Genomic DNA, 27,980 nt, shown 5'->3' with positions numbered 1-27,980 from the left:
GCAGGAGGAGAAGGGGACGACAGAGGATGAGATGGCTGGATGGCATCACTGACTCCATGGGCATGAGTCTGTGTGAACTCCAGGAGTTGGTGATGGACAGGGAGGCCTGGCGTGCTGCGATTCATGGGGTCGCAAAGAGTCGGACACGACTGAGCAACTGAACTGAACAGACAGTAGAGCGGTTAGCCAAAGACATCTACATGTCATAATAGAAGAAATACAAACGACCAATAACGGGAAAATGTTTAACCTCAATCACAGAAATTAAAACATCAATAAAATCTCATTGTTTGCCTGTGATATCGGCAAGGATTGAAAGAAAAACGCAAAGAGCTGCGAAGAAGTGGTCAGCCGGGTTCTCTGCGTCAGCCTCCAGGCCCTTACAGGAGTGTGAACTGTCACACGCCCTGGGACCACCTGAATGGGTACGGGGACTTCCGGGTCCGGAACACCCGTGCCCTTTGATCCCGGAAGTCAGGTGGGGGCGGTGCGGAGCCGCGCGCGCTTCGCGACAGAGCCGTAAAGGCGCGCGCGCGGGCACGGAGTATGGCGGTGTACTCGGCGGCGGCGGCCGTGCTGGCCGGCGTGGAGAGCCGCCAGGGTTCGCTCAAGGGGCTGGTGTACGCCAGCAACTTCAAGGTAGCAGGGTTCGGGGTTCGTGCCCGGGAGGGGGGCCCCGGCAGGGGGCTAGCTCGGCCCGGCCCACGTCTCACCTGGGTCTTCTCGGCCGAGCGCAGAACGTGAAGCAGCTGTACGCGCTGGTGTGCGAAACGCAGCGTTACTCCGCCGTGCTGGACGCCGTGATCGCCAACGCCGGCCTCCTGCGAGCCGAGAAGAAGCTGCGGCCGCACCTAGCCAAGGTAACAGAAGGGTGCATGCTAAGTCGCTTCAGTCGTGTCCGACTCTCTGCGACCCCATGGACAGCAGCCCACCAGGCTCCTCTGTCCACAGGATTCTCCAGGTAAGAATACTGGAGTGGGTTGCCATTTCTATCTCCAACAGGAGGGTGAGCCCCTCCTAACCTTAGCGTGTCTGCTCCGTCGCCGTTCACTGTGTGATGCTAGCAAGTCGCTCCTCCGAAATGAGGAGGCGCAGCCCCTCACTGGTTTATGAATTGAGAGGAGGTGCACATACTTTAGGCGAAGGCAATGGCACCCCACTCCAGTACTCTCGCCTGGAAAATCCCATGGACGGAGGAGCCTGGTGGGCTGCAGTCCATGGGGTCGCGAAGAGTCGGACACGACCGAGCGACTTCACTTTCACGCACTGGAGAAGGAAATGGCAACCCACTCTAGTGTTCTTGCCTGGAGAATCTTAGGGACGGGGGAGCCTGGTGGGCTGCCGTCTGTGGGGTCGCACAGAGTCAGACAGGACTGAAGCGACTTAGCAGCAGAGCACATGCTTTAACTTTGAGCCTTGTGTGAAAGAAACAAGACCAAAGTGTTGATAAGCGCAGCAGGCGCTGTTTAGGTAAAACAAAAAGGTGATGTTGACGAGGAGGGTTCAGATCCAGAGCTTTTCCTGGTGAGAAGCATGGGGAAGGGGTTCGGGACTGGGAAGCCGGGTACCAGGTTCAAATCGTGTACCTGTCTGTTAATTTCTTGTGTGATCTTGAACAGGGTAGCTCACTTTTACCCATTACTATCTTGATAAGTGGTCTGTTTTTCCAGTTCCAGCACTGTGGAGTTCCAGCATCTTCATACTCAAGGTTTTCTTGCCTCTTTTTTCCATCCCAGGTGCTAGTATATGACTTACTGCTGGGAAGAGGCTTTAGAGGGCGTGGGGGACGATGGAAACCTCTGCTGGAGCGGCACCAGGCCAGGCTGAAGGCTGAGTTGGCGCGGCTCAAGGTTCGTCAAGGTGTGAGCCGGAACGAGGACCTGTTGGAAGTGGGATCCAAGCGTGGCTCAGGTGAGCTGGGAGGTGTTGTGGAGATGGGGGATAGCCATCAGGCCCTCAGGAGAGGGCCCGGTTCCTGCTCACTCACTGCTGATTGCTTCCTAGCCTCCCAGGTGCCTCGATTTGTGCGAGTGAACACTTTGAAGACCTGCGCTGAAGATGCCATTGATTATTTTAAGAGACAAGGTTTCTCCTACCAGGGTCGGGCTTCTGGGTGAGTTTAGAACCCTACCTGAGCATGGAATGGGCTTCCCAGGTGGCTCAGTGGTTAAGAATCAGCCTACCAGTGCAGGGGATGCAGGTTCAAAGCTTGGATCAGGAAGATCCCCTGGAGGAGGAAATGGCAAACTACTCCAGTATTCTTGCCTGGAAAATCCCTTGGACAGAGCAGTTTGGCGGGCTGCAGTCAATGGGGGTCACAGAGAGTCAGACGCGACTGAGCATGGAATGCTGTATTAAATAGAAGTGACTGGAGTAGCTGTCCTTGTTTTGTGCCTGATTTTAGAGGAAGAACTTTCAGCCTTTCCCCATTGAGTGTGATGTGAGCTGTGGGTTTGTCATATACAGACCTTATTATGTTGCTATATGTTCCTTCAGTACCAAGTTTGATGAGAATTTTTATCATGAGTGGATGCTGATTTTTTTCAAATGCCTTTTCTGCATCTGTTGAGATGGTTATGTGATTTTTGTCCTGTTTGTGGTATATCACACATCGATTACTTTACATCCTGGCATCCCTAAACTTGGCATCTTGTGCATTCCCTGTTTTAACAGATGTCACTATTGCGCACCCATTTGGTCAAAGTCGAAACTGAGTCATTGTACACGCTTCCCTCCTGTCTGTCTGGGCGTTCACTGCTCTGCCTTTAGAGTCTCTCCTTCTGGACACTGCCTAGGTTTCAGCATCATATCCTGTCGTGGCTGGCACGAGAACCCTCAGCCGGCCTCCCCACGTCCAGACTTTGCTGTCACACTCGTCCTCTCTGTGTCGGCTGCAGAAAGTTCTGAACGCAGATCTGACGCTTTACTCCCTCACTGAAAACCCTTGGCCCTCCGCTGGGCTGTGCCTCCCTGCCCCTTCCAGGCGCGTCTGCTGTGCACCTGTGTTCCCGCGGTGCTTGCTGCTCCGTGGCCGCCCCGCCCCTGCTCCTGCCTCCTGTTCTGTCCCCTCACCGCTCTGGGAAGCGGCGTCCTCTCCCTCCATCGCCCTTATCTGTTGCAGATGTCTCCCTGTCGGCCTGCAGCGTGTCGCTTAGATACCAGGGTGGTGGAGGATGGCTGTGTGTTGGTTTGGATGCCAGCTACTTGTCAGGCTTCCCTGGTGGCTCAGACGGTCAAGAATGTGCCTGCAATGTGGGAGGCCTGGGTTTGATCCCTGAGTTGGGAAGATCCCCTGGAGAAGGGAATGGCTTCCCACTCCAGTATTCTTGCCTGGAGAATTCCATGGACAGGGGAGCCTGGTGGGCTACAGTCCAGGGGGTCTCAAAGAGTCAGTCACGGCTGAGTGACTCACTTTTTCTCTCCACTGCTTGTTAGCTTTCTCATCTGAGTTGTTATTCTCTGATGTTTTCTACATGGGGCAAGTGAATGGACAGTGCTTTTCCATAGTTTAGTGAACAAAGTTTTCACTTCAGCTCCTCTGGGTACTAATTCATCCATCAGGAATCGACTCAGTACTCACCTCCCTGTACCAGGCCTTTCCCCACAGGGTTATGTTCTGATAGTACTGGCTGTTGCGAGCCTAATGTGTGCGAAATCTTTTCCTACGAGGTTTGCACGTCATTTAATACCTACCGTTTTCGAGAAGTACAGAGGCTGAGGTGCCCATGCCTCCACCTCTGGCATCTTCTGGACACAGAGTCTTGCCTGAGAACCCCATTCTCTGAACTGTTGCCTCTGTCTTATCAGCGTGTTAATATACTCACAGCAGTTTTAAGCTTTTGTCACACCAGTAAGCAGTCAGGTGACGTGTGAAGTGCCTGGCTGGTACCTGGCATGGAGGGAGGCATAAAATGTGGAATAAGCAGTTCGTATTCCCTGGCAGCCTCGATGACATCAGGGCCCTCAAAGGGAAGTGTTTTCTCCTGGATCCCTTGCTGCCAGAGTTGCTTGTGTTTCCTGCCCAGACAGATCTGCATGACCATCCGCTGTACCAAGCCGGTCACCTCATCCTGCAAGACAAGGTAGGGAGGATGGGTGGAAAGGGGGGAAGCAGGTGGGGGGTGGTCAGCCTGGGGCCTCCGTTCACCCAGCCCCTGTGCTCTGCGCCGCCAGGCAAGTTGTCTCCCGGCCATGCTGCTGGCTCCGCCCCCAGGGTCCCACGTCATCGATGCATGTGCTGCCCCAGGCAATAAGACCAGTCACCTGGCTGCTCTTCTCAAGAACCAAGGGTGAGTGCCATGGTCAGACAGGAGTGGGGTGGGATCTGATCCCGTACTTTGTAGGAAGAGATAAGGAACACTTATTCCAGGAAGTCCTGCAGGCCGAAAGGAGGCCTTGCCTTTCAGTGTTCCCTTCTGGACCTAGGGCAGCTCCCTAAGCTTCCCAGTGGGCGGCAGGTGTGAGATGAGTCCCTGAGCCCTCGGAGCACAGAGCCCAGGCCAGCTATTTCTGACCACTGAGCTTTTTAGAAGTTAAAGACATTTAAATAGTCTGTGTGTCCTGACTTCACGTACGTGTTACTGTGTCAGAGCTGTGGGCTCTTACGTGCTCCATTAAGTTCTCAGTTCACTTCAACTCTGCCCTCCTCCCTAGGAAGATCTTTGCCTTTGACCAGGATGCCAAGCGACTGGCGTCTATGGCTACCCTGCTGGCCCGGGCGGGGGTCTCCTGCTGCGAGCTGGCCGAGCAGGACTTCCTGACGGTCTCGCCCTCAGACCAGCGTTACTGTCAGGTCCAGTACATCTTGCTGGATCCCTCCTGTAGCGGCTCTGGTGAGATGGCGGGGAGCACGGCCCAGGGCTCACGGACCCAGGGCAACCTTGGGGCGTGAGGGGTGGTCGGTTGTCCCGGCCTGAGGTTTGGTTCCTGTGACCCGTGGCAGACGTGCTCTCCTGGAAGCGGGACCTGCTCTTCCAGGCTGGCTGTGCTGAAAGCACTCTTCCCTAGGGATGCCCAGCAGACAGCTGGAGGAGCCCAAGGCTGGCATGCCGAGCCCAGAGCGCCTGCGAGCACTGGCTGCCTTCCAGCAGCGGGCGCTGAGCCACGCACTCAGGTTCCCCGCCCTGCGACGCCTCGTCTACTCCACGTGCTCCGTCTGCCAGGAAGAGAATGAAGACGTGGTGTGCGCCGCCCTGCAGCAGAGCCTGGGGGCCTTCAGGTAGTAGGTGTCCACCAGGGCCTTGGGGAGGGGGCTGCCTCTGACCTAGAAGCCCATCCCAACGCCTGCCTGCAGGCTGGCTGCCGTCCTCCCCTCCTGGCCGCACCGAGGCCTCGGCGCCTTTCCAGGCGCTGAACACTGCCTCCGGGCCTCCCCCGAGACCACGCTCACCGGTGGCTTCTTCATCGCGGTGCTTGAACGGGTAGAGGTGCCGAGGTGAGTGACCGGGGGGCCTACCTGGAAGAGGCTGGAGGACTGGGGCACATCTCACCCCCTTTACTTTTCTTCTAGCTCTGTTTCACAGGCTGAAGCGGCAGCCTCAGAGCTGACGCCCAGCCCAGCCCCAAAGGGGAAGAAGAGGCGGCGGAAAGCGGCGGCTACCCCTGGCACTTAGCGGGCGTAGAGCGCCGACGCCTCTCAGGGCCTCGGCCCCAGGTGGCAGTCTGGTTATGGCTGGAGGAAGAAGACCAGGAACCCCGTTCCTCCAGCTGGAGAGAGACGGGACACTCCTCTGCTTTGGGTCCCTTCCCTGGGCTGTGCTTTTGTGGGTGAGACGCACTGCTGCTCACAAAAATAAACGCAGGACATAGTCTACGATAGATCACAGTTTTTTTATTCTTAATGACATAAGCAAGAAGAAAAATCTCACATTCATACTAAAAATCCCAACTGGACTCACAGGAATTCAGTCTTTGTTTATAGTGGAAAGTCCCAGCCTCCCGTCCCTGTCCAGTGCACGTACGTGCCCACACCCACATTCACGCACTCACACTTAGGGCGGGGGCTCCTGGACCAGCTGTCCTGCCTGTGGAGCTGAGGTAATCGAGCCGAGGGTCTACCTTCCGTGAGGTATAGGCAGCAGCCTGATTTCTAGACCCGTGCCCGCTCCCTCCCATCCGAGCAGGTACCCGGGACTCAGGCCCCCACCCAGCTCCACATGCAACAGAGCTCTCGGGGTGTGGAGGCGTGTCCCCCGCCACGAACCATTCACCCTCAGTCACAAAGGGGAGGGGACTAGTTACACCTACGTCACATTATTCATAAAATAAGAATTACATTTTTCTGTTTCCAGAAGGAGCTCAAGTCCCTCAGGAATGCTGCCGGGACAGCACCTGAGCCTCTTCTTCACACAGGCATAACTTAACTCTACACAACTAATCTCTAGTCAAATAGCATTTATACTGAACCACCTCAATGAACCAAGCTTGAAGGAATTTAAAAGGCAATTTAGCTTAAATACAAAAATAAATTTTTATTGTTAAAAAATGTTTAAATATTTTTTTTCTTTTAATTTAGACACACGCATTCATACTTCTCCCAAAGAGGATGGGCATGGCAGCAAGGCTCATGGGCCTGGGGTAAGGGGCTTGGGTTGGGAACAAAGGGAGAAGGGAAGGGAAGGAAGGGAGGAAGACGGCAATTTTAAAAAGTGGTTCGTTAATTTAGGGTTTCTACCACATACTACAGACACTGAGGTCAGGTAGGTGGGAAAGAGCGAGCATAGGGCAGAAGCCCTTCCCCATGGCCCCGTCCTCCTGGGCTGCCAGCCCTTTAAAGTCGAAACACCATGTGAGAATTCAAGACTTGGCACTTGGAGCCACAGAGTGGTGCCACTTCCCACACTCGATGAGCGAGGCCCCAGAAACTTGAGCAACAGTTAAGTCCGGCACTACCAACATGCCGCCACTCACACAATTCAATTCTTCCTCCAAACTCGATTCAAAGAGCAACAGACATGAGCATCAGACAAAGTAACACAGGACAAAGCTTTAAACAGACGATCCCGCAGAGGCAGACGGGCCCGGGAGGCCAATGGGGACGGTGGGTGAGCAGGCAGCTGAAAGCAGCGGGGTGGGGCGGCTGTGTGTGTGCGGTGTGTCCTGCCTGTGCCAAGAGCTTCCCTCTCCCGAGGGAGGTACCACCCCTGGGTCTGCCAGGCTAACAGTCTTGAGCCACCAAGCTTTGAGGGGCCAAACTGGCAGAGCGGGTTGGGGGTGAAAGGTCGGCTCGGACTTGGCAGGAGGAAGTGGAATAGCAGGAGCTGCACCCGCTGGGGTCTCCAAGGCAAAGCTAGACTCAGGATCATTTTAAAAGGAATTGACCCTGCAAGGAACCGGTGAGGGATGAAGCAGCAAGAAGTGGGGAAACAGTCCCCTCATGGGACTGGAGGGGGAAAGCCACTTGTACAGCCAAGCCAAGCCCGGTGCGGCTTCGGGGACGGTCCACCCCAACCCATCAAGTGCACAGAGATGCAGGCAGCAGGGCTTGACCTGCTGGCCTCCGGCCAAGATGGCTGTTGGGGAGGAGGTGGGCAGCGGGCTGCCTGCCTGAGCTCACACACTACACGAGCGTTGGGGAAGGAAGTGGACAGTATGTACAGATGTTTCTTTAGTTCTCTCCAGCTTCACCAGTTCAACTGTTCAAGTAAGGTAACAGCTTCTGCCCTGCCACATCCCTCCCCCCATGACCCCCCCGACCTGGGGCTTCTGCTTCCTGAGAGAGGGAAACAGCCCCTGGCGCTGCCACTACCTCCCTGCGGGCTGAAGCCAGAGGCCTGGGGTTGGTCTGCGTGGCGGAACCAGAAGGATCAGAGGCTCTTCCTAGCAGGTGCCGAGGTCTGGATTTGGGCAAGGGGTGGTGGGGGGCTGGGTGAGGGACGAAGGCTATTTCTTGCGGGTGTGCTGCCTCCGGGCCTGTAGCCGCTGTCGAGCCCCTGGGGTCTTGGATCCCGCACCAATGGAAAAGGAAGGGGCTGTCGATCCTGGAAAGATTCAACAAGATCTCATCAGGGCGGCTGGGACCCAGGAGCACTTCTCTAAATGCTGTCAGTGGGCATTGGATAACGGCAATCCCTCTGGGAGAGGTGCTGGTTAAAAATGCAAAATCACAAGACCACAGACAGTCTGGGAACAAGGCCTGGACCAGCATTTTCACCTGGCTTCCGAATGGTCAGTTGCCCAACTCCAAACGTGGGTGGTGCTGGACTCCTGGATGGGCCTTGGACAGCTGGATGCTGCCAGCCCACCCCACCCCTCTTCAGAGAGGAGACGAGGTCACACTGGCCACTTACCAAAAGGTCCGACTCCGACAAAGCCTTGGGCAGGTGTTGAGGATGCCCCAAAGGAGAGGCTGCTGCCAGCTGCTCCCACCCCAGGGGCTGGGGTGCTCTGACCGAAGGTGGGCGTGGAGGTGCCTAGGATGGAGAGAGAGAGAGAGCTGTAGGGACCAGGCTGGGAGGCAGTGGGGGAGGAGCCTCGAGGGAGCCCGGCTCCTGGCAGGGCCTTCCCGCAGGACGCCTGGGCTCTGGGTCCCCCCACTGACCTTCACACCCGCTACCCCGGGCGAGCCTCCCAGCCACCAGCGGTGCCACGGCAGGGCTGGCTTTTGGCCACCTAAGGAGCAGGGCCCCTGCATTGCCTCAGCCAACAAACCCAGCACAGGGGCCGACTCAGTGGACCTCTGCCTTCAGCCGGAGCCCGACGACCTGCGCCCCCGTCAGGACTAGATGCGCTGCGTCTCTCCTCGTTCGCTTGTCCTCCCCTCTCCGCCCTGAGGGTCCCCTGGGACTCCCCACCCAGTCCTGCCGTCCCTTCAGCCCTGCCTTCCCTCACGTAGGAGGCGGCTGGCTGGGGGGCGTTGGCGGGGGTGGAAGGCAGATTTCTGCCACTCAGGCTTTCCCTCCCCTCCCACCCGTCACCACCACTGCTCCAGACCTCCCCTCCCCTCAGCCCCCCAGAACACCTGCCCACCGCCCCTCCCACTGTACTTGCTTCAGATTCAACAGGCTGGCTTCACCAGCTACCACTTAATGTAGGCCTACATCTCACAACTGAACATGGCTGGGAACAACAGTGCTGACAGGCCTCACTCACAACCACAGAGTGTGTGACACTGCCTGTGAGCCTATACCATCTCCCCGCCTACGAAGCAACTACTCGGGAGGTCCTGCGGGGCCCTCTCACACCCGCCTCCACCCACACCCCAAACCCTTCTCGTCACAGTCTCAGAGAGTAAGTGTGTTACTTTCTCAGAAAGGCATTCCTCTGCACTCAGTAATCACAGATCTTACCAAGAAACTGATAGTGTATTGACACATTTAACGCCCGTCTCCTCACTACCCCTATATAAAGCTCCAACAAGTGGACACTGCCCCGTGGGCCAAGTCAACTCGGGATCGTACCTCCAAACACAGGTTTGCTGTCCGGTGTGCTGGTCACACTGAAGGCAAAGGATGTGGTCTGGTTGGGTGTGCCCAAGCTGTTTTGACTCAAGCCTCCCCCAAAAGGCGCTGTGCTGCCAGTGGTCCCACTCTGTCCTGCCCCGAAGCCAAATGCTCCAGAGGCAGCGCTGGTGCCCGGGGTGGCCACACTCATCCCGAAGGCCCCACTCCCAGCCGGGGTGGCTGGTCCCCCAAACATGAAGGGCGACGGTGTTGTACCGCCGAACACTGAGCCGCTGGTCCCGCTGCTGGTAGTCTGGGTGGTAGCGCCAAAGCCAGAGGTGGTGGCCGCACCAAACGAGAAAACAGCTGTGGTGCTGCCAAAGGCTGGCCGGGTGCTGGTGGAGGTGCCGAAGGCAGAGGGTGTGGCTTTCAGACTGCCAAACACCGGCTGAGCGGTGCCGCCAAACGCTGGCTGGGCTGGGGTCGGCGCTGGGGTCGCAGTCGGGGTTGGGGCTGCAGAGTTTCCAAAAGTGAAAGAGCTGCCAAAGCTGGGCACGAGAGCCGGCTTGGTAGCCCCCTGCGGCTGCCCCTCGGCAGCCCCGAAGGTGGGCTGGGGGTTGGCGCCCGGGTAGGATGGGAGAGTGGGCTTGGTGCCCGAGGCAAAGGGAATGTTGAAGGCTGGGGTGGCGGTGCTGCTGAACGTCAGCGTGGGCTGGCCGGTGGTGGCTGGAGCGGAGGTGCTGAGGCTGCTGCCAAAACCGCTGAAGCCAGTGCTGCTGCTGCTGCTGCTGCTGCTGCTGCTGCTGCTGGGGGCTGTCTGAGGGGCACTGGGAAGCGACTGGCCAAAGGTGGTGACTGATGTGGAGGTGGGCATGGCGGGAGGCTTGCCAAATTGGAATATGGAGCCCCCAGCTGGGGTGGAGCTGGCACCGGAAGTCGGGGGAGCCCCAAAGAGGAAGGGCTGGGAGGCGGAAGCAGCGGTGCTGGGCACACTGCTCACACCGAAGCTGAACGAGGGCTTCGGAGCAGGGTCTGTGGAGGTGCTGGCTGTGGCCACGGAAGTCACTGTGGAGGCGGCAGTGGCCTGGCCGGTGAAGAGAGGGGCACTCGTGGTAGTGGCCAGAGTAGCTGTTTGCTTGAAGAAGGGAGTTAGCCCGGGCACAGATGTGGGTGGCCCCACACTGCTAAAGATTGGCTTGAAAGCGGGGCCTGTGCTGCTGGTAGTCGTGGGGAGGGCCGAGCTAGAAGATGCTACAGCCGTGACCGTGGAAGGGCTAGAGGGCAAGGGGTCCCCACTCTCGCTTTTCAGGGGGGCCACAAAAATGGGCCTGAACATGGGCGATGCTGAAGACATAGCAGGGGCTACAGAGGCAGGAGGGTTAGCAGCTGGGGTGCTCAGCATTCCAAACAGGATGCTCTGCTTGGGGCTGGGAGGCGGGGTGGACAGGGCCTGAGATTTGGTGGATGTCTCAGCTGAAGGGGCCGGAGGGGACTTGGCGGCATCGGTGACGGGTCCTGGGGAAGAAGCCCGGGTCAGCCCCAAGAGAGCAGTGGTGGATCTGGAGTCGGAGGAGGTGGCTGGAAGTGCTCCTGACTGTGAGGAGCTCAGAGAGGCCAGAGGACTGGGTGTCTTTGGGGGTGAATCGGCCACAGTAGTGGTCACTGCAGCAGGCTCTGTGGAGAAAGAAAGTGGAGAAAGCAAATCTGGAATACTGCAGATGTGACGGTGTGGCGAATCGGCCACAGGGGGTGGTCACTCCAGCAGGCTCTGTGGAGAAAGAAAGTGGAGAAGGCAAATCTGGAATACTTCAGATGTGATGGTGCTCAAAGCCCAGCACAGTGCTCGGGATTCAACAGTCAACAATTACGACTAAATCCATGTCACAGAACTTTTAAAAAGTGTTCATTCCTGAAAATAGGCCAGTGTTCGTTATCTCTACCCTTCACAGATCATAAGAAAGATTTCAGAAGAGGATAAAACGTGGGCCCCGCTGGGGATAACACATATAGAAACAAAGAAAATGCCAATCACCTGAACTTAAGTCCAGTCAATAATCTAGATACACCTTACACAGCTAACAGAGACGCACTGTGCTATACTGACCCACAAGGTGCAAGTAGAGAGCACACAACCGTGAATGAGGAGATGGTCTCTGAGCCATCTGGATGCCTGACACATTTTACGACACGATAAAGCGCAGCAGAGGAGAGTGTGTATATGCAGTGCCAGGAAGGCTGAACAGCAGCAGACCCTGGAAACTTCGAGAAGAGTAATGTTACCTTCTGACCGTAGTCTAAGTGTGGGATAAGACATCCTAACCATGTGATCACTGACACTTCCGGGACACCTCACAAGGTCAGCGTTATTTTCTCATCTTACAGATGACGACAAACAAGGCTCAGAGGAGCTGAGGGACTGGGTTTCAAATCAAGAGCCACTTGGCGACCAAAACTAAGCTGCCTCCCTCAGCAGTGTTGCAGCTGCCTCTGAGTGTTGCAGCCCTTCCCTAAAACTGATGACAGCTTCTAAAGCTCTTAAGGCTGCACCAGCTCTGGTTAGAGGAGCTAGAACAGGGTCAACCTTTGGAACAATTTCCAGGAATTGATGAGCATAGTGCTTTTACTTCTTAAAAAACTTTTTTTGTTGAATGACTTGGCTGTGTTGGGCCTTGCTGCTGCGCATGGGCTTTCTCTAGTGGCCGTGAGCGGGGGCTACTCTCTGGTTGTGGTGCGTGGGCTTCTCACTGTGGTGGCTTCTTTTGTTGTGAACCAGGGGCTCCAGGCAACCAAGATTCAGTAGCTGTGGCTCACAGGTCCTAGAGCATGTGGGCTTAGCTGCCCTGCAGTATGTGGAATCATCCCAGACCAGGGATCAAATCTGAGTCCCCTCACATGTACACCCGTGGCTGATTCATGTCAATGTACGGCAAAAACCACCACAATATCGTAAAGTAATTAGCCTCCAATTAAAATAATTAAAAAAAAAAAAACCCTGAGTCCCCTGCACTGGCAGGTAGACTCTTCTTACCCATATACCACCAGCGAAGTCCTGGAGCTTTTACTTCTACCTAAACAAAAGCTGATGTCATTACACGCGCCGAAGAAGCTCTCCTGGGAACTCGCTGGCAGTCCAGTAGCTAGGACTCCACGCTTCCACTGCAGCGGTCTCTGGGTTTGATGCCTGGTCAGGGGACTAAGATCCTACAAGCTGTGTGGTGCGGCCAAAAAACAAACAAAACAAAGTAAGCTCTCCCACTCACCAGGGAGGGAAGGTAGCCCCGGGGAATTCTGCATCTTCTTCAAGCTCTCCAACAGGGTGTTAGCGCTGGGGGCTTGGAGGGAGGTTGGGGATGAAGCAGTCCCAGCGGCAGGCAGGGTCAAAGTGAAGGAAGACTGACTGGCAGGTGGGGCCTCGGTAACAGAGGTCGAGGCAGCGTCTAGGGATGAAAGAAAAGATGACACTGTTTGGGAACTCTTTCCAGTTGCAGATCATGGAGCATGGGAAGTTCGGGGCCTCGGTACAACTCACAAAGGTCTCCCTTCAATGCTCACCGTTCTCCAGATTCCACTGAGGGCCCAAATGGATTTCCCACATGAGAAAGACCAAAATAAAACCCAAGGATACAAAGCCTCTCTGGAGTGTGCAACTGATTTATATTCCTTACCAGTCTTATCCTCTAAGACCTTGTTAAACCATTGTAACGAAGCTTTCTTTTCCAAGTCCAAGTCCTCAGCAGTGATCGAATAACCAAGCTGGGGAGGTGGAGGCTACCAAAGAGAAAAAGAAGTTGTCAATCAGGAGAAACTGTAAGAATCCTGTATTTAGCCTTCTTAAGGTAGAGCTAAGCTGGGGTGGGCAGAAGTAGAGGGACAGGACCATACCAAGGTCAGCTGGTCTCCTCGCCTAGAGGGCAGCAGTTGAACCTTCCGTTTACGCTGCCCGGAGCTGCCAGGTGTTGATGGGGAATTCCATGAGTTCTGCTTCTTCCACGTGGTTGGATCGGCAACTAAAGAAAGAAAGAAAGAATTTTCTTTTTCTCTGCCAGAAATGGACAGGTTATCTATCTCCTGTTTTTAACACTGAATTTTCATTGGGTATCTCTGAAAGATTCTATTTTCCATGATTTGGGCTCTTGGATGGTGTTTGCTAGATTATTTCCAACAGTCAAGAGGATATAAAGGGAGAATTGCTCCAAATCAAAGTATCCAACTACTTCTGCTGTTGTTCAGTCATGTCCAACTCTTTGCAACTCTCTGGACTGTAGCCTGCCAGGGTCCTCTGTCCATGGGGTTTTTCAGGCAAGAATACTAGGGTGGGTTGCCATTTCCTTCTCCAGACCTTCCCGACCCATGGATCAAACCTGTGTCTCCTGTATTAGCAGGTGGATTCTTCACCACTGAGCCACCAGGGAAGCCCAGAAAACTGCTTACTGGACAACAGTCATCTGGACTGCTCACAGATACCTCAACCTAAACTTATCCATAGCCTACTGTCATCACGTATTCTACTGTATTTCTCTGAGTCACCTTTCTCCCTTACCTGACTATAAACCTCTGAAAGACAGAAGCATCCTTCTCTGTGCCCACCAGGCCCTTCACAAGGCAGTGCTGGATACTTCCACCAACAGCTGCTCTAGTGCACTCATCAACTTACCCTTTTCTCCCGGGGACTCCTTGTCTGTTACCAACGGAGCTGAAGAGCTAGAATGATGAGAAAGCTCCTCTTCTCTGCAGGAGAAAAAGGCACAATTAAGTTTAGAAAGACTTGCTGACAGAAAGTACTGGATAACTTCCTGTACCTGCTTGCCTACCAACTAGTCTAGAACCACCATGATTTAGGACCTCAGTAGGCCAGGACAAAAAAAAAATAGAAGCCAAAAGAAAATCCCAATAGAAATGAATGGAGGCAGTTTATGGAAGCCATGGAGAAACCTTTGTCTTAAAAAACCACCACAAATCAACACTTTTCAAAACCTTACTTACAGCCCACCAAGTTCCTAAAAGCTCTAGTCACAGGCCTGATCCCTACAGTTGACCGCAGGTGCCCAGAGGGTCCGCTGGAGTCCAGAATGTGAAGTCTGCTGCCCACTGACATCATTCACTCTGTCTGCCCTGTTCTGTGCAGTCTCTACTCCTGCACCCCCACCACTCATGCTACAGTGTGGGGGAGAGAGCCCGCGGTCTCTACAGCTGGGAACAAAAGAATGGGGAGAGATGAGAGCGACTCAGGTGGGCAGTTCACTGTCGTCTACATGCTGATTCTTCAGTCCTCCAAATCAGAGCTGAGGAAAACCCAGGAGCCAAGTAAATGTCCCTCCTTTCCTGCCCCTCTCATTAATCCATGCAGCAATTAATAATGGATTCAGTTCAGTTGCTCAGTTGTGTCCAACTCTTTGCGACCTCATGGACTGCAGCACACCAGGCCTCCCTGTCCATCACCACTTCCCAGAGTTTAGCCAAACTCAAGTCCGTCGAGTTGGTGAACCATCCAACCATCTCATCCTCTGTCGTCCCCTTCTCCTCCTGCCCTCAACATTTCCCAGCATCAGGGTCTTTTCCAATGAGTCAACTCTTCGCATCAGGTGGCCCAAGTATTGAAGTTTCAGCTTCAGTATCAGTCCTTCCAATGAACACCCAGGACTGATCTCCTTTAGGATGGACTGGTTGGATCTCCTTGCAGTCCAAAGGACTCTCAAGAGTCTTCTCCAACACCACAGTTCAAAAGCATCAGTTCTTCAGCACTCAGCTTTCTTCACAGTCCAACTCTCACACCCATACATGACTACTGGGAAACCCATAGCCTTGACTAGATGGACCTGATCACCTTACCTGACTTTCTTTGCTGGCCTCTCTGGTGTCTGGGAGCGGGATGAGGCTGGGCTAGAGAATGGAGATGAACTGGGACCACTCCTCTTCCACAGCTAAAAGTCAAACACAAGTAAGATTGACCCTGGTTGATAGTCTATCATTTGACCTTTGATAAACTTCTGTTCATCACTGCATATAACATCTCCTTTTAAGTAACTAAGAAAAAGTCTGAAGAACTAATGGCATGCTAACTAATAAAAGTAGAATGGAAGAATGTACTTTTGGCATATGTTATAAAAGATGTCACAATCACTTCACAGTTTAGAGCTAAGACATACATATTTACTCCATATTATCTATGGAAACAATAAAAGTCAATTAAGAAACTGTTCCAATGAAGATAACCTAGTAAACTAGTTTAGTTTTGGTCTCATTAAATTTTCAGTTTTACTTCATTAACTTTATTTTTAAAAATACATTACCATGACATTTATGACTTCTGTAACATTAGTGGTATTTATCATTATATGAGAATTATCCATACATCTGTCTTCTCACCAAGTGGTGTTCCCTGATATCAAAGGTAGTCTGGGAACTTCCCTCGTGGTCCAGTGATTAAGAATATGCCTTGCGACGCAAGGGACACCGGTTTGATCCCTGGTCCCTGAAGATCCCACATGCTGTGAAGCAACTAGCCTGTGCACCACAACTACTGAGCCCAAGTGTTACAACTGCCGAAGCCTGTGCACCTTGGAGCCTGTGCTCTGCAATAAGAGAAGCCACTGCAATGAGAAGCAATGAAGAGCAACCCCTGCTTACTGCAACTAGAGAAAGCCCACAAACAACGAAGGCCCACCGTGGCCAAAATATAAAATATATTCCAGCAAGTACACAGTAAAAAATTTCCTTCCTATCTCAACAGTTATTACCAGTTTCTAATACATCCTGTCAAAGTTATTCTACACACATCAAAAGATGAAAGAAATCTCAGGATGAACAGAGGACACTATACACAGCTCTGCACTATGCATTTTTAAAACTACACTTTGAGATCATTTACATCAGTACCTATTAAAACTGCCCTATTCTTTTTAACAGTTACGTAGTATTTCAACTTGCAGAAATACTATAAGTTATTCAACCAGTCTCCGAAAAAGGCATGCTTACACTGCTTCCAAGCTCCCACTATTAAAACAATGGCACAACCAGCATCCTCGTGTATGTCTCTGACGTATGTGTAGGGTTAATTCCTCAAAGCAAACCTGCTGGATCAAAGGGCATGTGCATCTCTACTGTTGGTAACACTGCCACCCTGCCCTGCAGGGAAGGGTACCAACCGACGCTCCCAACCAGCAATGCATGAGAAGCCCATTTTTCTTGTTCTTTCTTTGGCCATGCCACAAGGGTTGCTGGATCTTAGTTCCCCTACCGGGGATCAAACTGGGGGCCCAGCAGTGAAAACACCGAGTCCTAACCATTGGACAACCAAGGAAATCCCCATTTTGCAACCTGCTAAACCTTCTAAAACAGATTAAAGTGGCAATCCCCACTGACTAACATTAAAAAGAAACAACCAGACTTCATCTATTCCTGACAAGATGCAATCCAAAGTATGTGTGTGAGTGGTTGGTCAGTCATCTCTGACTCTTTGTGACCCCCTGGACTGTAGCCCACCAGGCTCCTCTTTTCATGGGATATTCCAAGCAAGAACACTGGAGTGGGCTGCCATCTCCTCCTCCAAAGGATCTCCCTGACCCAGGGATTGAACCCACGTCTCTGGGGTATCCTGCATTGACAGGCAGATTCTTTAGCACTGAGCCACCTGGGAAGCCCTAACCCACAGTACACAGTACCAAAAAAAAAAAAAAAAAAAAAAATTCAAAGTACACAGTACCACCTGTGCAATATTCTGCCAAATTAACTGAACTTAAATGTAATCAAGCCTCAGGAAACAGGGGATAGTGTATAAGTTAAAATGATACCATGATGATGCAAACTTAATCCAAAATGTGGGAAATCCTACAGAACAAAATCATCTTTTTTCAAAAGCATGAAGAAAAAAAACAGTAGTAACAATAGTAGTATAGATTAAAAGAGCCTAAGAGAAATATGAACCAAATGTCATGAATTGATTTTTAGTCCCTGATTCAAACAGTGTAACTGCAATAAGACAGTTTATGGTAATAAGTGCAATTTAGATATGAAGTGATATTAGCTAATATTAAAGTTATTATAAATAATTTAAGAGGAATAATGGTATCATACTTATTCATGTGAAAAAAAATCTAAAAATATACGGAAGGACCTATAGCTGAAATGACATGTTTGCAGTTCATTGTTTTTTATTTTAAACTTTTTCTTTATTTTTGTTTATTTTTGGCTGTGCTGGGTCTTTGCTGCTATGCAAGGACTTTCTCTTGTTGCAGCGCACAGGCGTCTCCTTGTGGTGACTTCTCTAGTTGTGGCTGGCGGGCTCGAGAGCGGGGCTCATTAACTGTGGCGTATGGACTTGTTGCCCTGCAGCATGTGGAATCTTCCCAAACCAGGGATTGAACCCATGTCCCCTGCATTGGCAGGCAAATTCTTAACCACTGGACTACCAGGGAAGTCCTCAATTTACTTTAAAACATAACAGCAAAACAAATGGGGGGCAGAGGTTGATGGAACATGATTGACAAAATGCTGTTAACTAGTAAAGCTACACAGAGGTCCATCATGGCATTTTCTTTTTGTGTACATTTGAAATCTGACATAAGATTCTTAAAATAGGGATGAGTGTATACTTAATATGCCTGCTGTCATGATTAAATGAGGAAATCTATGTAAAGTGCTTGGTTAGTACAGGGTCTAGCCCAGAGAAAGTGCTCAAGGCAAAGGTTGTATCCTTCTAGCATTCCTACAACTGAGACCTTCATCTTTCATCTATATTACTCTAAGAGCCTTCTGTATAACTTAACTCAAAATTTTTCTCCCCTTGAAAATCTTCCTCCACACAAGCTTTATTTTTACTTAGCTACTAGAGTATTAAACAGGCACTGAAATGGGTACTTTTCAAACACTACCTTCAGTCTTTACAATAATCCTTCAGAAATGAGAAATAGTTTAAGTGATTAGCCCAAAGCCCCAGAGCTACTGTCAGAGCCAAGACTGGAACCCACATCTGTGTATCTGTGTGGTAGCAAAGCTTGCTCTGTTCCCTAGGCTATCTACTACATTCTCTTTCTAAAAAAGAGAATGACAACATTTTAAAAATCTCATCAAATTCTCAATGCGATGGCACCCCACTCCAGTACTCTTGCCTGAAAAATCCCATGGATGGAGGAGCCTGGAAAGCTGCAGTCCATGGGGTCACTGAGGGTCGGACATGACTGAGCGACTTCCCTTTCACTTTTCACTTTCATGCACTGGAGAAGGAAATAGCAACCCACTCCAGTGTTCTTGCCTGGAGCATCCCAAGGATGGGGGAGCCTGGTGGGATGCCATCTATGGGGTCACACAGAGTCGGACACGACTGAAGTGACTCAGCAGCAGGGGCAGAGGATAAGTTTCTTGATCCAATGCAACCTGGACTACTTGATCTACCTGTTGATGAAATGAATGTCAGTCGCTGAGCTATGCACCTCTTGCCCATGTATCTGCAGTAATGGCTCTGTCTTGTATCAAGTTTCCACACATGACTGCTCTACTTTTAGAGCTCTCTATTCTGCTCCACTGGTCTGTAGTTATCACTCAAGTGTTTGTATCTGTTAGTGGTAATACCACTATCTGACGGTAGAGGGTGGGAGTGAACACTGGCTGATCGATTAATTAGTGCTGGGAACCCATGTCTCCCACAGCACAAGATGAATGTACCTGAGAGAGACCACGTGTGGAACTGTAGGAACTGGTGATGGCATTGCGGCTGGAGCTGGGGATACCACCTGTGTACGTGCTGCCTGTCAGGGAGCTCACAGAAGAGGTGCGGGATCTCTTATTCAGGTGATCATCTGAGTTCTGTGAATTAAGACCTCTCTTCAGAGACCCAGGCCTAAGAAGAAGGGGAGAAGATAGTTAGATGCATTATTAAAGACATCCTTTTAAGGTTCTGTCCATGGACATAGCATCTTTCTTTAAAAAAAAAAACCAGTAAAAAAAAAAATGCTCTTAATTAATAACAATTTGGCTAAATATATCTGACAGCCAGGAAAAGAAAGTCAAATGTTTTAAAAATCAAAAGTGTGAGTCCACTGGCTAACATTCTAGAAGATGCACACTAACCTAGATTAGCCCTGGGATTTCTTTGGAAGGAATGATGCTAAAGCTGAAACTCCAGTACTTTGGCCACCTCATGAGAAGAGCTAACTCACTGGAAAAGACTCTGATGCTGGGAGGGATTGGGGGCAGAAGGAGAAGGGGACAACAGAGGATGAGATGGCTGGATGGCATCATTGACTCGATGGACGTGAGTCTGAGTGAAGTCCGGGAGTTGGTGATGGACAGGGAGGCCTGGCGTGCTGTGATCCATGGGGTCGCAAAGAGTCAGACATGACTGAGCGACTGAACTGAACTGAACTGAACTGAACCTATAGTGACAAAACAATCAGCGGACACCTGGAGATCGCGGCAAGCTGAAAGGAGGTATTACTAAGGGACACAGGAAAATTTTTGGAAGTGACAATATGTTCATTATCTTGACTGTCGTGATGGTTTCACAGCTGTATGCACGTCACAACTTATCAAACTATATACTTTAAACAGGCAGCTTATTATTCGCCAATTATAATCCGATAAAACTGTTTTAAAAAAAACATCAGAGTTAAGAGGAATTAACTATCTTTTCTAAACTTTCAACTAAACAGAATCCCTATACCTCTTTCCTATAGAAGAGCCATTCAATCTCTGTTATGATACCAAACCACAGACCAATTTATTCTTATATTGGATGAAAATGCTTTTCCCTCTAACTTGGATACACTCACCAATGGATACTACTTGGAGTTGTGCTGAGCAAGTTGTTTTTCTTTTTTGACCTAACAGTCCTCCCATTTTTTTGGAGTGAAGTTAAAGTGAAAGTGAAGTTGCTCAGTTGTGTCTGACTCTTTGTGACCCCATGAACAATAGCCTACCAGGTTCCTCTGTCCATGGGATTTTCCAGGCAAGAATACTGGAGTGGGTTGCCATTTCCTTCTCCAGGAGATCTTCCCAACCCAGGGATTGAACCCGGTCTCCCGCATTGTAGGCAGACGCTTTACCATCTGAGCCACCAATATCCAAACTTCCTTATTCTCCTTGAGATTGTTTATCTCTGGGCTAGTATTTATACACCTTCAAACTGCTCCGCCCACCACCACCCCATAAGATTTTGGTGCACATCCTCTCTTACAGTGTAGTACACCAAACCAAACACACTCCACTGACAATCCAAGCAGAAGTTAGAGAAGCAGGACTATCACTAACCAGCCTCATGTCAGTTTCTGTTCTATCAGCACAGACAGGAGCACATTAGCTTTTTTGGGCAGCCATACTATACTACTAGCTCAGATTAAGCGGATCAATTCCTCCTCAAATGTATTTAAACTCAAATGTAGAGATGTAATATTTTATCTTAATTTCATATTGTCACCTTTTATCCATTGCACCAACCTTGTGTCTGTTCATACACCTGGTTATTAAATATATTTATAAACCCTCCTAGCTTTAGCATATTTTGTCCATATTAGTGAAAGAATATTAAAAGGAATTAGAAGATGATAATTGTGGCAAGCTACTCAAAAGTTCCTCTCTGATTTCAAAGATGTGAACCTGAATTAATAAAGCAATACAAAAGCAAAGAAGAAAGCCAACGGGACAATTAATTCTGATAAAGCCCCTTTTCCAAACAGTGTACATCTCATGCACAGATTTCCACTTACTTGGGCACAAAAGCAGCAGGGGCTCCATTGGCCACCAGGGGCTCAAACGCGGAGTGTCCGCTCCCGCTGCTGTCATGGCGCCTACGACAAATCAAAACACTCTCAGTTAGACGAGATTACTTCTCTCCCGGCCCCAAATCATATTCCCATATTCTCGAGACTTTATACTATTTCCATGGAGCACAGGTTCCCTGCGAGACAAGAAGAGGGATGCTTCAACCACAAAGATTCCAAAAGTTAAATTTATCCTAAGATTTAGGGCAGTAAGGAAAGTATGAAAATATTTCAAGACCTTTTGAACTATTAAGTTGTTTCAATTATTTGCTAATTTCTCACCGAAGTATCAGAATCACAAATTTACCATCCTACCATAACCAAATTAAAAACAAAAACAACACTTTACGGGTCAACCCACACTTCTGCGGTGCTCTACAGGTTAATATGGCAAGTCTGTTCAAGAAAAACTTGACCTATCACATAGAAGGGCTTTGCATGGTGCACATAATTATCACTTATTCCTATCATGGGAAAGATAATATAGAATCCTCAAGTACAGGCTCACTAGGATCAAGAAAAATTACCACCCTGGAGAACATGAGAAACCTAGGTGAACCATAAAGATATTTCTTCTCCTACCTCCACACCTCCTCACCCCCTGCCACTCCTGCTTAGCTAGTTGACATTAGGTCAAACTGCTCACATGCCAATCATATTTATCTCTAGTCATCATTACTTGATCTTTCTATGACATAAATACACTAGCATTAATGTTTCCCTACTCAATTTTGTTATCTGCAGTATCGAAGCTAACCAATTTTTACCCTGTAGGATATGAACAATCTTGTCTAGGTAATGGGGCCAATGATTTTTTAGTGTGAGGCTGCTGTCTCCTCAGAGAACACTTCTTTGACCACCGTATATAAAGAAGCCCCCTTTTCATTGCCCTCTGTTATATTACTGTTTATCTCTACATGTTTATAATCTATGATTACCTTGTTTATTTTTATTATCCTTTTTCTCTGGTCTCTCTCAAACCCGTGAAGACTCTGTCTTATTCAGAGCTCTATCCACTGTACCTGGAATAGGCTCTGACATATAGTGGGTGCTCCATTTACTGAACTAAAAAAACGACTGGAATCCTTAACTGACTCCTTGCAAACCCTGTTAAAGCCTTGATAGACTGTTTATTGCATCATCCATACAGAAAAGCAAATAATGAAAGTGGTTTTAGTTTCCTTACTGACATATCTACCATACTCTCGTCCTCACTTCTGTTTGCCAAGCATTCCCCTCAGCACAATTACAACAGTGAAATTGGTGGTTACCCAAATAATTAAACACCAGGAGACTCTGAGGGGAAGACTTTAAGCATGCTCTCTCAAAAATAAAGTTTAACTGGTTTGTATCAAAAGTACAAGGTTAACCTGGCTTATAGTTGCCGGCTTATCTCTAGTACTTACACAAAAAGCAAACTACAAAATTTATCTAACACATGTCTCAGAAAATGAACAGCACTAATTTAAGACCTTATTATCAACCACTTCTATGAAAACCACAGAAGGGAATCTACTAAGGGTCACAAACTGCAGCTGGCTTGTGTATCTCTGGAGAGTGACCCTATATTTCAACAAAACCTGGGAGCCCATGGGAGAGGCCTGTTAATTACTCTGTTGGTCCTGTTACCTTCTTTTATTTTCCTGGCCATCAGCAAATACTTGGTCTTCCTCCTCCACTGTCCTTTTCTTTCTCTCTTTGAGGGCGTTCAGTACAGTCTCCTTTGCACATGGATCTGGGGCACTAGTTGATGGTGAAGACAGTGTTGAGTTGATAATCTGTTCTGGTCTGCAATGAAAGACAAGATTCCAACATCAAGGTATTCTAATTACCAAGCCACACAGCACAGACTTCAGTCACGGGACATCAGGAGCTAACCAGTAAGCAAAAATATAATTTTATACACTCACAGAAATCACCCTAGGCAATCAAAGATACAGTCTAAGGCAAACGAAACCAAAAGATGGTTCAATTACTAGAATTTGGGATTTCTCATTCAAATAAGCAGCTATTTCTCTTTCTGCTTTGTCAGAGAACCGAAAAAGAATAAAGGAAATACAGACATTCGACAATACTCACAATGGAGAACGAGTCAGTTTGCTATCTGGAGGCGCAATCCTCACTGTCACTGGGCTGCACACCATTTTGGAATTACGAGGAGACAGCACGGTCTTCTTGTGACAACCATTCCAGCATACTGTGGGAAGTACCCCCAGCAAGGAATACTGGGCCTGCTGGATTGGATATCGCCTTCGAGGTGTTACTACAAACCGATGTGATAAAGTCCCACAGTCCCTGTGGAGAATGCAAGATACCAAAGAAGCTTGAAGAAACGTCAGAAAATTTAAATGATTGAAGAACCATGTTGGTTCAGATATTTTTTAGACGCTCTAAACTTTTTAGGCAACATAAAACACACAGTATTTTTATGGCAACTTTCCCTCATTTCATCTAAGGGCAGAAAGTGACAGGTGCATAACAGCTGTGCCTACAATGGACTTCCAACAATTTGAGAGGGAAATTGAAAACCTTACCCACACAAGTAAATTACAATGGAAGAAAAGTGTGGGACAATATGTGCAGGGAGGAACTTTTCAAGATGCTTCAATCTTTTATGTGATGTCAGTGATATATACTCAAACATTTTAAACACCTAAATGTTCCTCTTCTCAACTAAATGTACTTTTCATGACTAGTATTTTCATCAAATTTTTGTATTCTCGTGGATCATCTTTATCAAGTTTTATTGATCAAAGAGATGTTTCCTGGGAACACCACCTCTTTGAGCTTGGCTAAACCACAGAATTTCAATTAGTGGTCTAAACCAGTGGGGGTGGGGTGGAGTGGGAGAGGTGGGGGGTGGAGATGGATCTAACAAATTATTTTTTAACTACACTTGAAAGATAAATATATTTTCACGAGAAACAGGGAGAGTTAATTGTTTATCAAGTATTCTGCTAAATCTATACTGCATGAAAATTCATATGGTTTTAAGAACTGAAAGGAAGGGAACCGCTGTGGCATTACATCTCAATCCAAAGGGTAAAGGCGGACAGGAGTCGGTAGACACGCATCAGGGTGATTAAGAGGACAAAACAACACAAAATCCACTTTGGACTTAATGGAAAAGAAAATCGGATTTAAAAGTCAAGTCCTCAACTCAAAGCCAGGCGACAGAGGAGAGGCTGTGGGTAAGATCAGGGTTATCTTACCGGTAGGAAGGCCTCCTGGAGGGTCGGAGAAGAGAAGTGGGGAGGGAGGGGTGAACTTGAACACGCTGGGTATGCGCCGACTGAGCCGGGGACGCGGTGCGGACGGGAGGGCGGCGGCCCGGCCTCTCCCGCACGTCCCTAGGCTCCGGGGCGGGGGCAGGCTGCGGAGGGCCGGGCTTGCCCAGGTAACTGCCCATGAGGAGCAGTTCAGCGGGGTCGGGTCCTTCGAGCGGGCTCCGCGGCTCTAGGAGATTTCCATTTGCTGCCGATTTGGCAGGAGGCGAGGCGAGCAGTGTTCGCCGACGCCGCGCGTTCCAAAAGAGCGAGGAGAGCGCGCGCGAACCTCGGGGCTCGCGGCTCAGTCCCCACCAGGCCGCAGTAGCCCCCACAGCAAGCCAGGCCAGCGCAGCCGCCGCCGGCACCAGGTACAGCACGAGGCCGAGCAGCGACAGGCCGAGAAGCACCGCCCCGGCCGGCCGGCCCCAGCCCCAGCCGCGGCCCTCCCTGACACTCGCTATCGGCCGCCGTCGGTTGCCTCCTCCAGCCGCCACAGCCGCCGGAGACATCGCGGCTCCGCGCCGCGGAGAAGACTTAAATATCCCAGCGTGCACCGCGCAGCGCGCCGCGTCGACGCGCGCCGACTACGTCACTGCGCACGCGACGCGGACGCGCGACTGCGACGGGAAATGCTACTGCCTGGAAACGCGCTAGACCCGACCAGTTTCAGAAAACGCCGCCTGGCTAAACAGCGAGTTCTGATTTTTGACGTCTCCTGCCTGTCCGCACAGAATAAAAGCGCCGGAAAACGACTACTCACGTAATGTTTATTTCCTAGAAAGTTAAACACCCTATTAGCAGATTATCAGCCACTCTTCACAAGTGCTACCTGAGGTTGAGAGTTTTTTCAGTTACTCTGTTTTCTGCCAAAATATAAACTGCTAAAGGGAGTTGACTTTAACAGCAATAAGAAGAAGGCCAACCCTAACCGTCCTCCTTAAAGGTGGATCTAGTACCAATAAAAGGGCTTCCCTGACGGCTCATTGGTAAAGAATCCGCCTGCAATGCAAGAGACGAGGGTTCTATCCCTGGGTCAGGAAGATTCCCTGGAGGAAATGGCAACCCACTCCAGTATTCTTGCCTGGAAAACCCATGGACAGAGGAGTCTGGCAGGCTACAGTCCATGGGGTCTCAAAGAGTCGGACACGACTGAGCACGCACGCAGTACTAGTAAATTCTCGATTAAACAGGCTAATAGTCTAATAAACTGCAGATCAGACCTGAAGCTGTAATAAAATAAGTTTGCGTTTCTGCAGTACACATTTATAAATTGGGACAAAATTAATTAAAGTGTTGTGTCCAACTCTCTGGGAGTCCATGGACCGAAGCCCACCAGCCTCCTCAGTCCATGGGTATCCTGCATTGCAGGCAGATTCTTTACCATCTGAGCCACCAGGGAAGCTCTATAAATTGGGACAATTACCTACCAAATTTCCCATCATCCTCAGAACCGGGCAGGTTTTTAGGATTTGTGATCAATTTACCTGTGTTAAGTTTGGTGGCCTAAGAAAGTAGATTAGTGTTTGTCGAGGACTGGATAAGGGGATGGAGAATGATGTTAAAGGGTAGAGTTTCATTTTGGGGGTGACAAAGATGTTTAAAAATTAGATTATAGTGATGTTGCACAGCCCTGTGAATTGTATGGTATTTAAATTATATCTTAATAGAACTGTTAAAAAAAAATTTGGTCTGCCAATTCAGGCTTTGGCCTAGCTCAGCTTCCTCAGCCATTCATTTATTGATTTATTCATTCTATTATTGATATACATTCAAGAGATTAATGGGGGGAAACACAGGGTCTCTCATCTTTAGAAGCCCCTGGTTTAGTTCAGAAGAAAAATGTATAAATAGAAAGTTATGATTCATTGTGGTAATTCTGATAACAGAGGCATAAAAAGGGAAGAAATTATAAAGGGGAAGATGGGTTGGGAGGTGCTACTTGAGTTGAGAGAACTGGCTTAAAAAATTAAAGCAGGTTAAAGAAGAAGTGTTTTGCAGAAGCACAGAGATGGAAAGGAGTATGACACAAGAGTCTGCAAACAGTTTGTTATCACTGGAGATTAGGCTGTTTAGGGCAACAGGGAAGCTGGAAAGACTGGAGGGGCTCAGAAGAGAGGCCTCTGGAGCAACGTGGAGACATGAGAAAAGCAAGCAGTTCTCTTCCCCAGGCCATAGCCAGTGCAATTCTGTTTCTATCTGTTTAATATACTGTGATTCCATAAAAAACTTCATTTGAAAAGGAAAGAGTGTGGGCTATGTTACCTAAGAAAAAAATCCTGGGAATTCTCTGCAGGTCCAGTGGTTAGGATTCTATGCTTTCAATGGTCGGGAAACTAAGATCCCATAAGTTGCAGTGCATAGCCAAAAAAAGAAAAGAGAAAAAAAAAGCTCAATAGTATAAGTGGAATAGTGGGACAAAAGCCAAGCTGCAGTGGGTTAAACAGTGAATAGAATGAGGAAATGGAGGCAGTGGATACAGACTTCCCATTCAAGAAACTTCAATAATAAGGAAGAAGAAAGATGGATTTATTAATAGCTCAGCAAGGGTCTTTTAAATTATTATGTATTAGTGGTGTTCCAGAGAGATAAAAGCCATCAGTAGTGTACAGATGCCACAAGATTTCCTAAGATTTCTTAGGAATTAATGTGGATAAAGAGGTTCAAGGCCCAAGCGCTGGGCACCCCAGTGTTAGGAGGTTAAAGAAATGAACACACTCAAAGCACAAATCATTTAGTAAAATACAGATGAATATAACTACATTAAAATTTAATACTTCTATACTAAGCCACTAGGAAAACATGATTCTAACTCATAACCAAAACAGCATTAGTAACTAGAATTTATTAGGAACGAGTCAGTGACAACTGTTTAGAAGGACAGTGGTATCAAATGCAACTTACTGAATAGGAAATCCAAACAGCCAATAATAAATAAATATATACATATGTACATGTATATGTGTATATATATGTATGTACATACACATATATATTTTTAATCTTACTGGTAATTTAAGAAGGATTTATTGCTGTAACAGGGCTTCCCAGGTGGCACTAGTGGTAAAGAACCCACCTCCCAGTGCAGGAGACATAAGAGACGTGGGTTCAATCCCTGGGTTGGGAAGGTCCCCTGGAGGAGGGCATGGCAACCCACCCCAGTATTCTTGCCTGGAAAATCCCCATGGACAGAGGAGCCTGGGGGCTACAGTCTGTAGGTTCCCACAGAGTCAGACGTGACTGAAGCAACTTAGCACTCATGCACACTCATCAGGGTAACAAGGTAACATCTGGCATTTGTTTGCAAAAGTAGAAAAATGTAATAGTTCAACAAGGTCCAGTTTGGGCAAGGATGTGGAACAAATGGAATTTGTGTGCTGTATGTGGATATGTAGAACGATATAATTTGGGGAGCAGTTTGGCAATATCACAAAAAGTTGAGGAAATAATGTATCTCATGACCCTGCAGTTCCATTTCTGGGCACACACAGTGACTAGTCACCACAGCATCATTGTATAACTGACTATTTGAATACATCTGAATGTCTAATGTAGACCAACACAACAACAGATGAAGAGCG

General features: G+C 49.2%; 2 protein-coding genes across 5 annotated transcripts; one reads left to right on the top strand and one right to left on the bottom strand.

Annotated features, from left to right (window-relative positions):
- The first annotated feature begins 538 nt into the window (after positions 1-538).
- On the top strand, positions 539-6,373 carry NSUN5 (NOP2/Sun RNA methyltransferase 5). Of its 2 annotated transcripts, XM_068969593.1 has the most exons (10): positions 539-639; positions 738-860; positions 1,737-1,911; positions 2,005-2,113; positions 3,944-4,082; positions 4,174-4,289; positions 4,654-4,832; positions 5,008-5,218; positions 5,294-5,434; positions 5,510-6,373. In XM_068969593.1, the coding sequence occupies exons 1-10, from the start codon at positions 547-549 to the stop codon at positions 5,610-5,612; spliced, it is 1,389 nt and encodes a 462-aa protein (XP_068825694.1). In that variant the 5' UTR covers positions 539-546; the 3' UTR covers positions 5,613-6,373. The 2 variants fall into 2 exon arrangements, with proteins under 2 accessions (XP_068825694.1, XP_068825695.1); XM_068969594.1 differs by having other exon boundaries at positions 1,851-1,911; positions 5,294-5,617.
- On the bottom strand, positions 5,840-24,911 carry POM121C (POM121 transmembrane nucleoporin C). 3 transcript variants are annotated; one of them, XM_068969590.1, is made up of 13 exons: positions 24,346-24,911; positions 23,213-23,428; positions 22,763-22,921; positions 21,080-21,160; positions 19,041-19,215; positions 15,210-15,301; positions 14,035-14,108; positions 13,263-13,387; positions 13,046-13,148; positions 12,641-12,817; positions 9,399-11,054; positions 8,289-8,411; positions 5,840-7,979 (listed from the first exon to the last, which is right to left on the bottom strand). In XM_068969590.1, exons 1-13 carry the CDS (start codon positions 24,909-24,911, stop codon positions 7,882-7,884), a joined length of 3,645 nt encoding a protein of 1,214 aa, XP_068825691.1. In that variant the 3' UTR covers positions 5,840-7,881. The 3 variants fall into 3 exon arrangements, with proteins under 3 accessions (XP_068825691.1, XP_068825692.1, XP_068825693.1); XM_068969591.1 differs by lacking the exon at positions 12,641-12,817; XM_068969592.1 differs by lacking the exons at positions 13,263-13,387; positions 14,035-14,108; positions 15,210-15,301.
- Positions 24,912-27,980: the final 3,069 nt, after the last annotated feature.

The sequence above is a fragment of the Capricornis sumatraensis genome, chromosome 3 (genome assembly GCF_032405125.1).
Source record: "Capricornis sumatraensis isolate serow.1 chromosome 3, serow.2, whole genome shotgun sequence".
Taxonomy (NCBI): Eukaryota; Metazoa; Chordata; class Mammalia; order Artiodactyla; family Bovidae; genus Capricornis; species Capricornis sumatraensis.
This window is presented reverse-complemented; position numbering and strand designations above follow the sequence as displayed.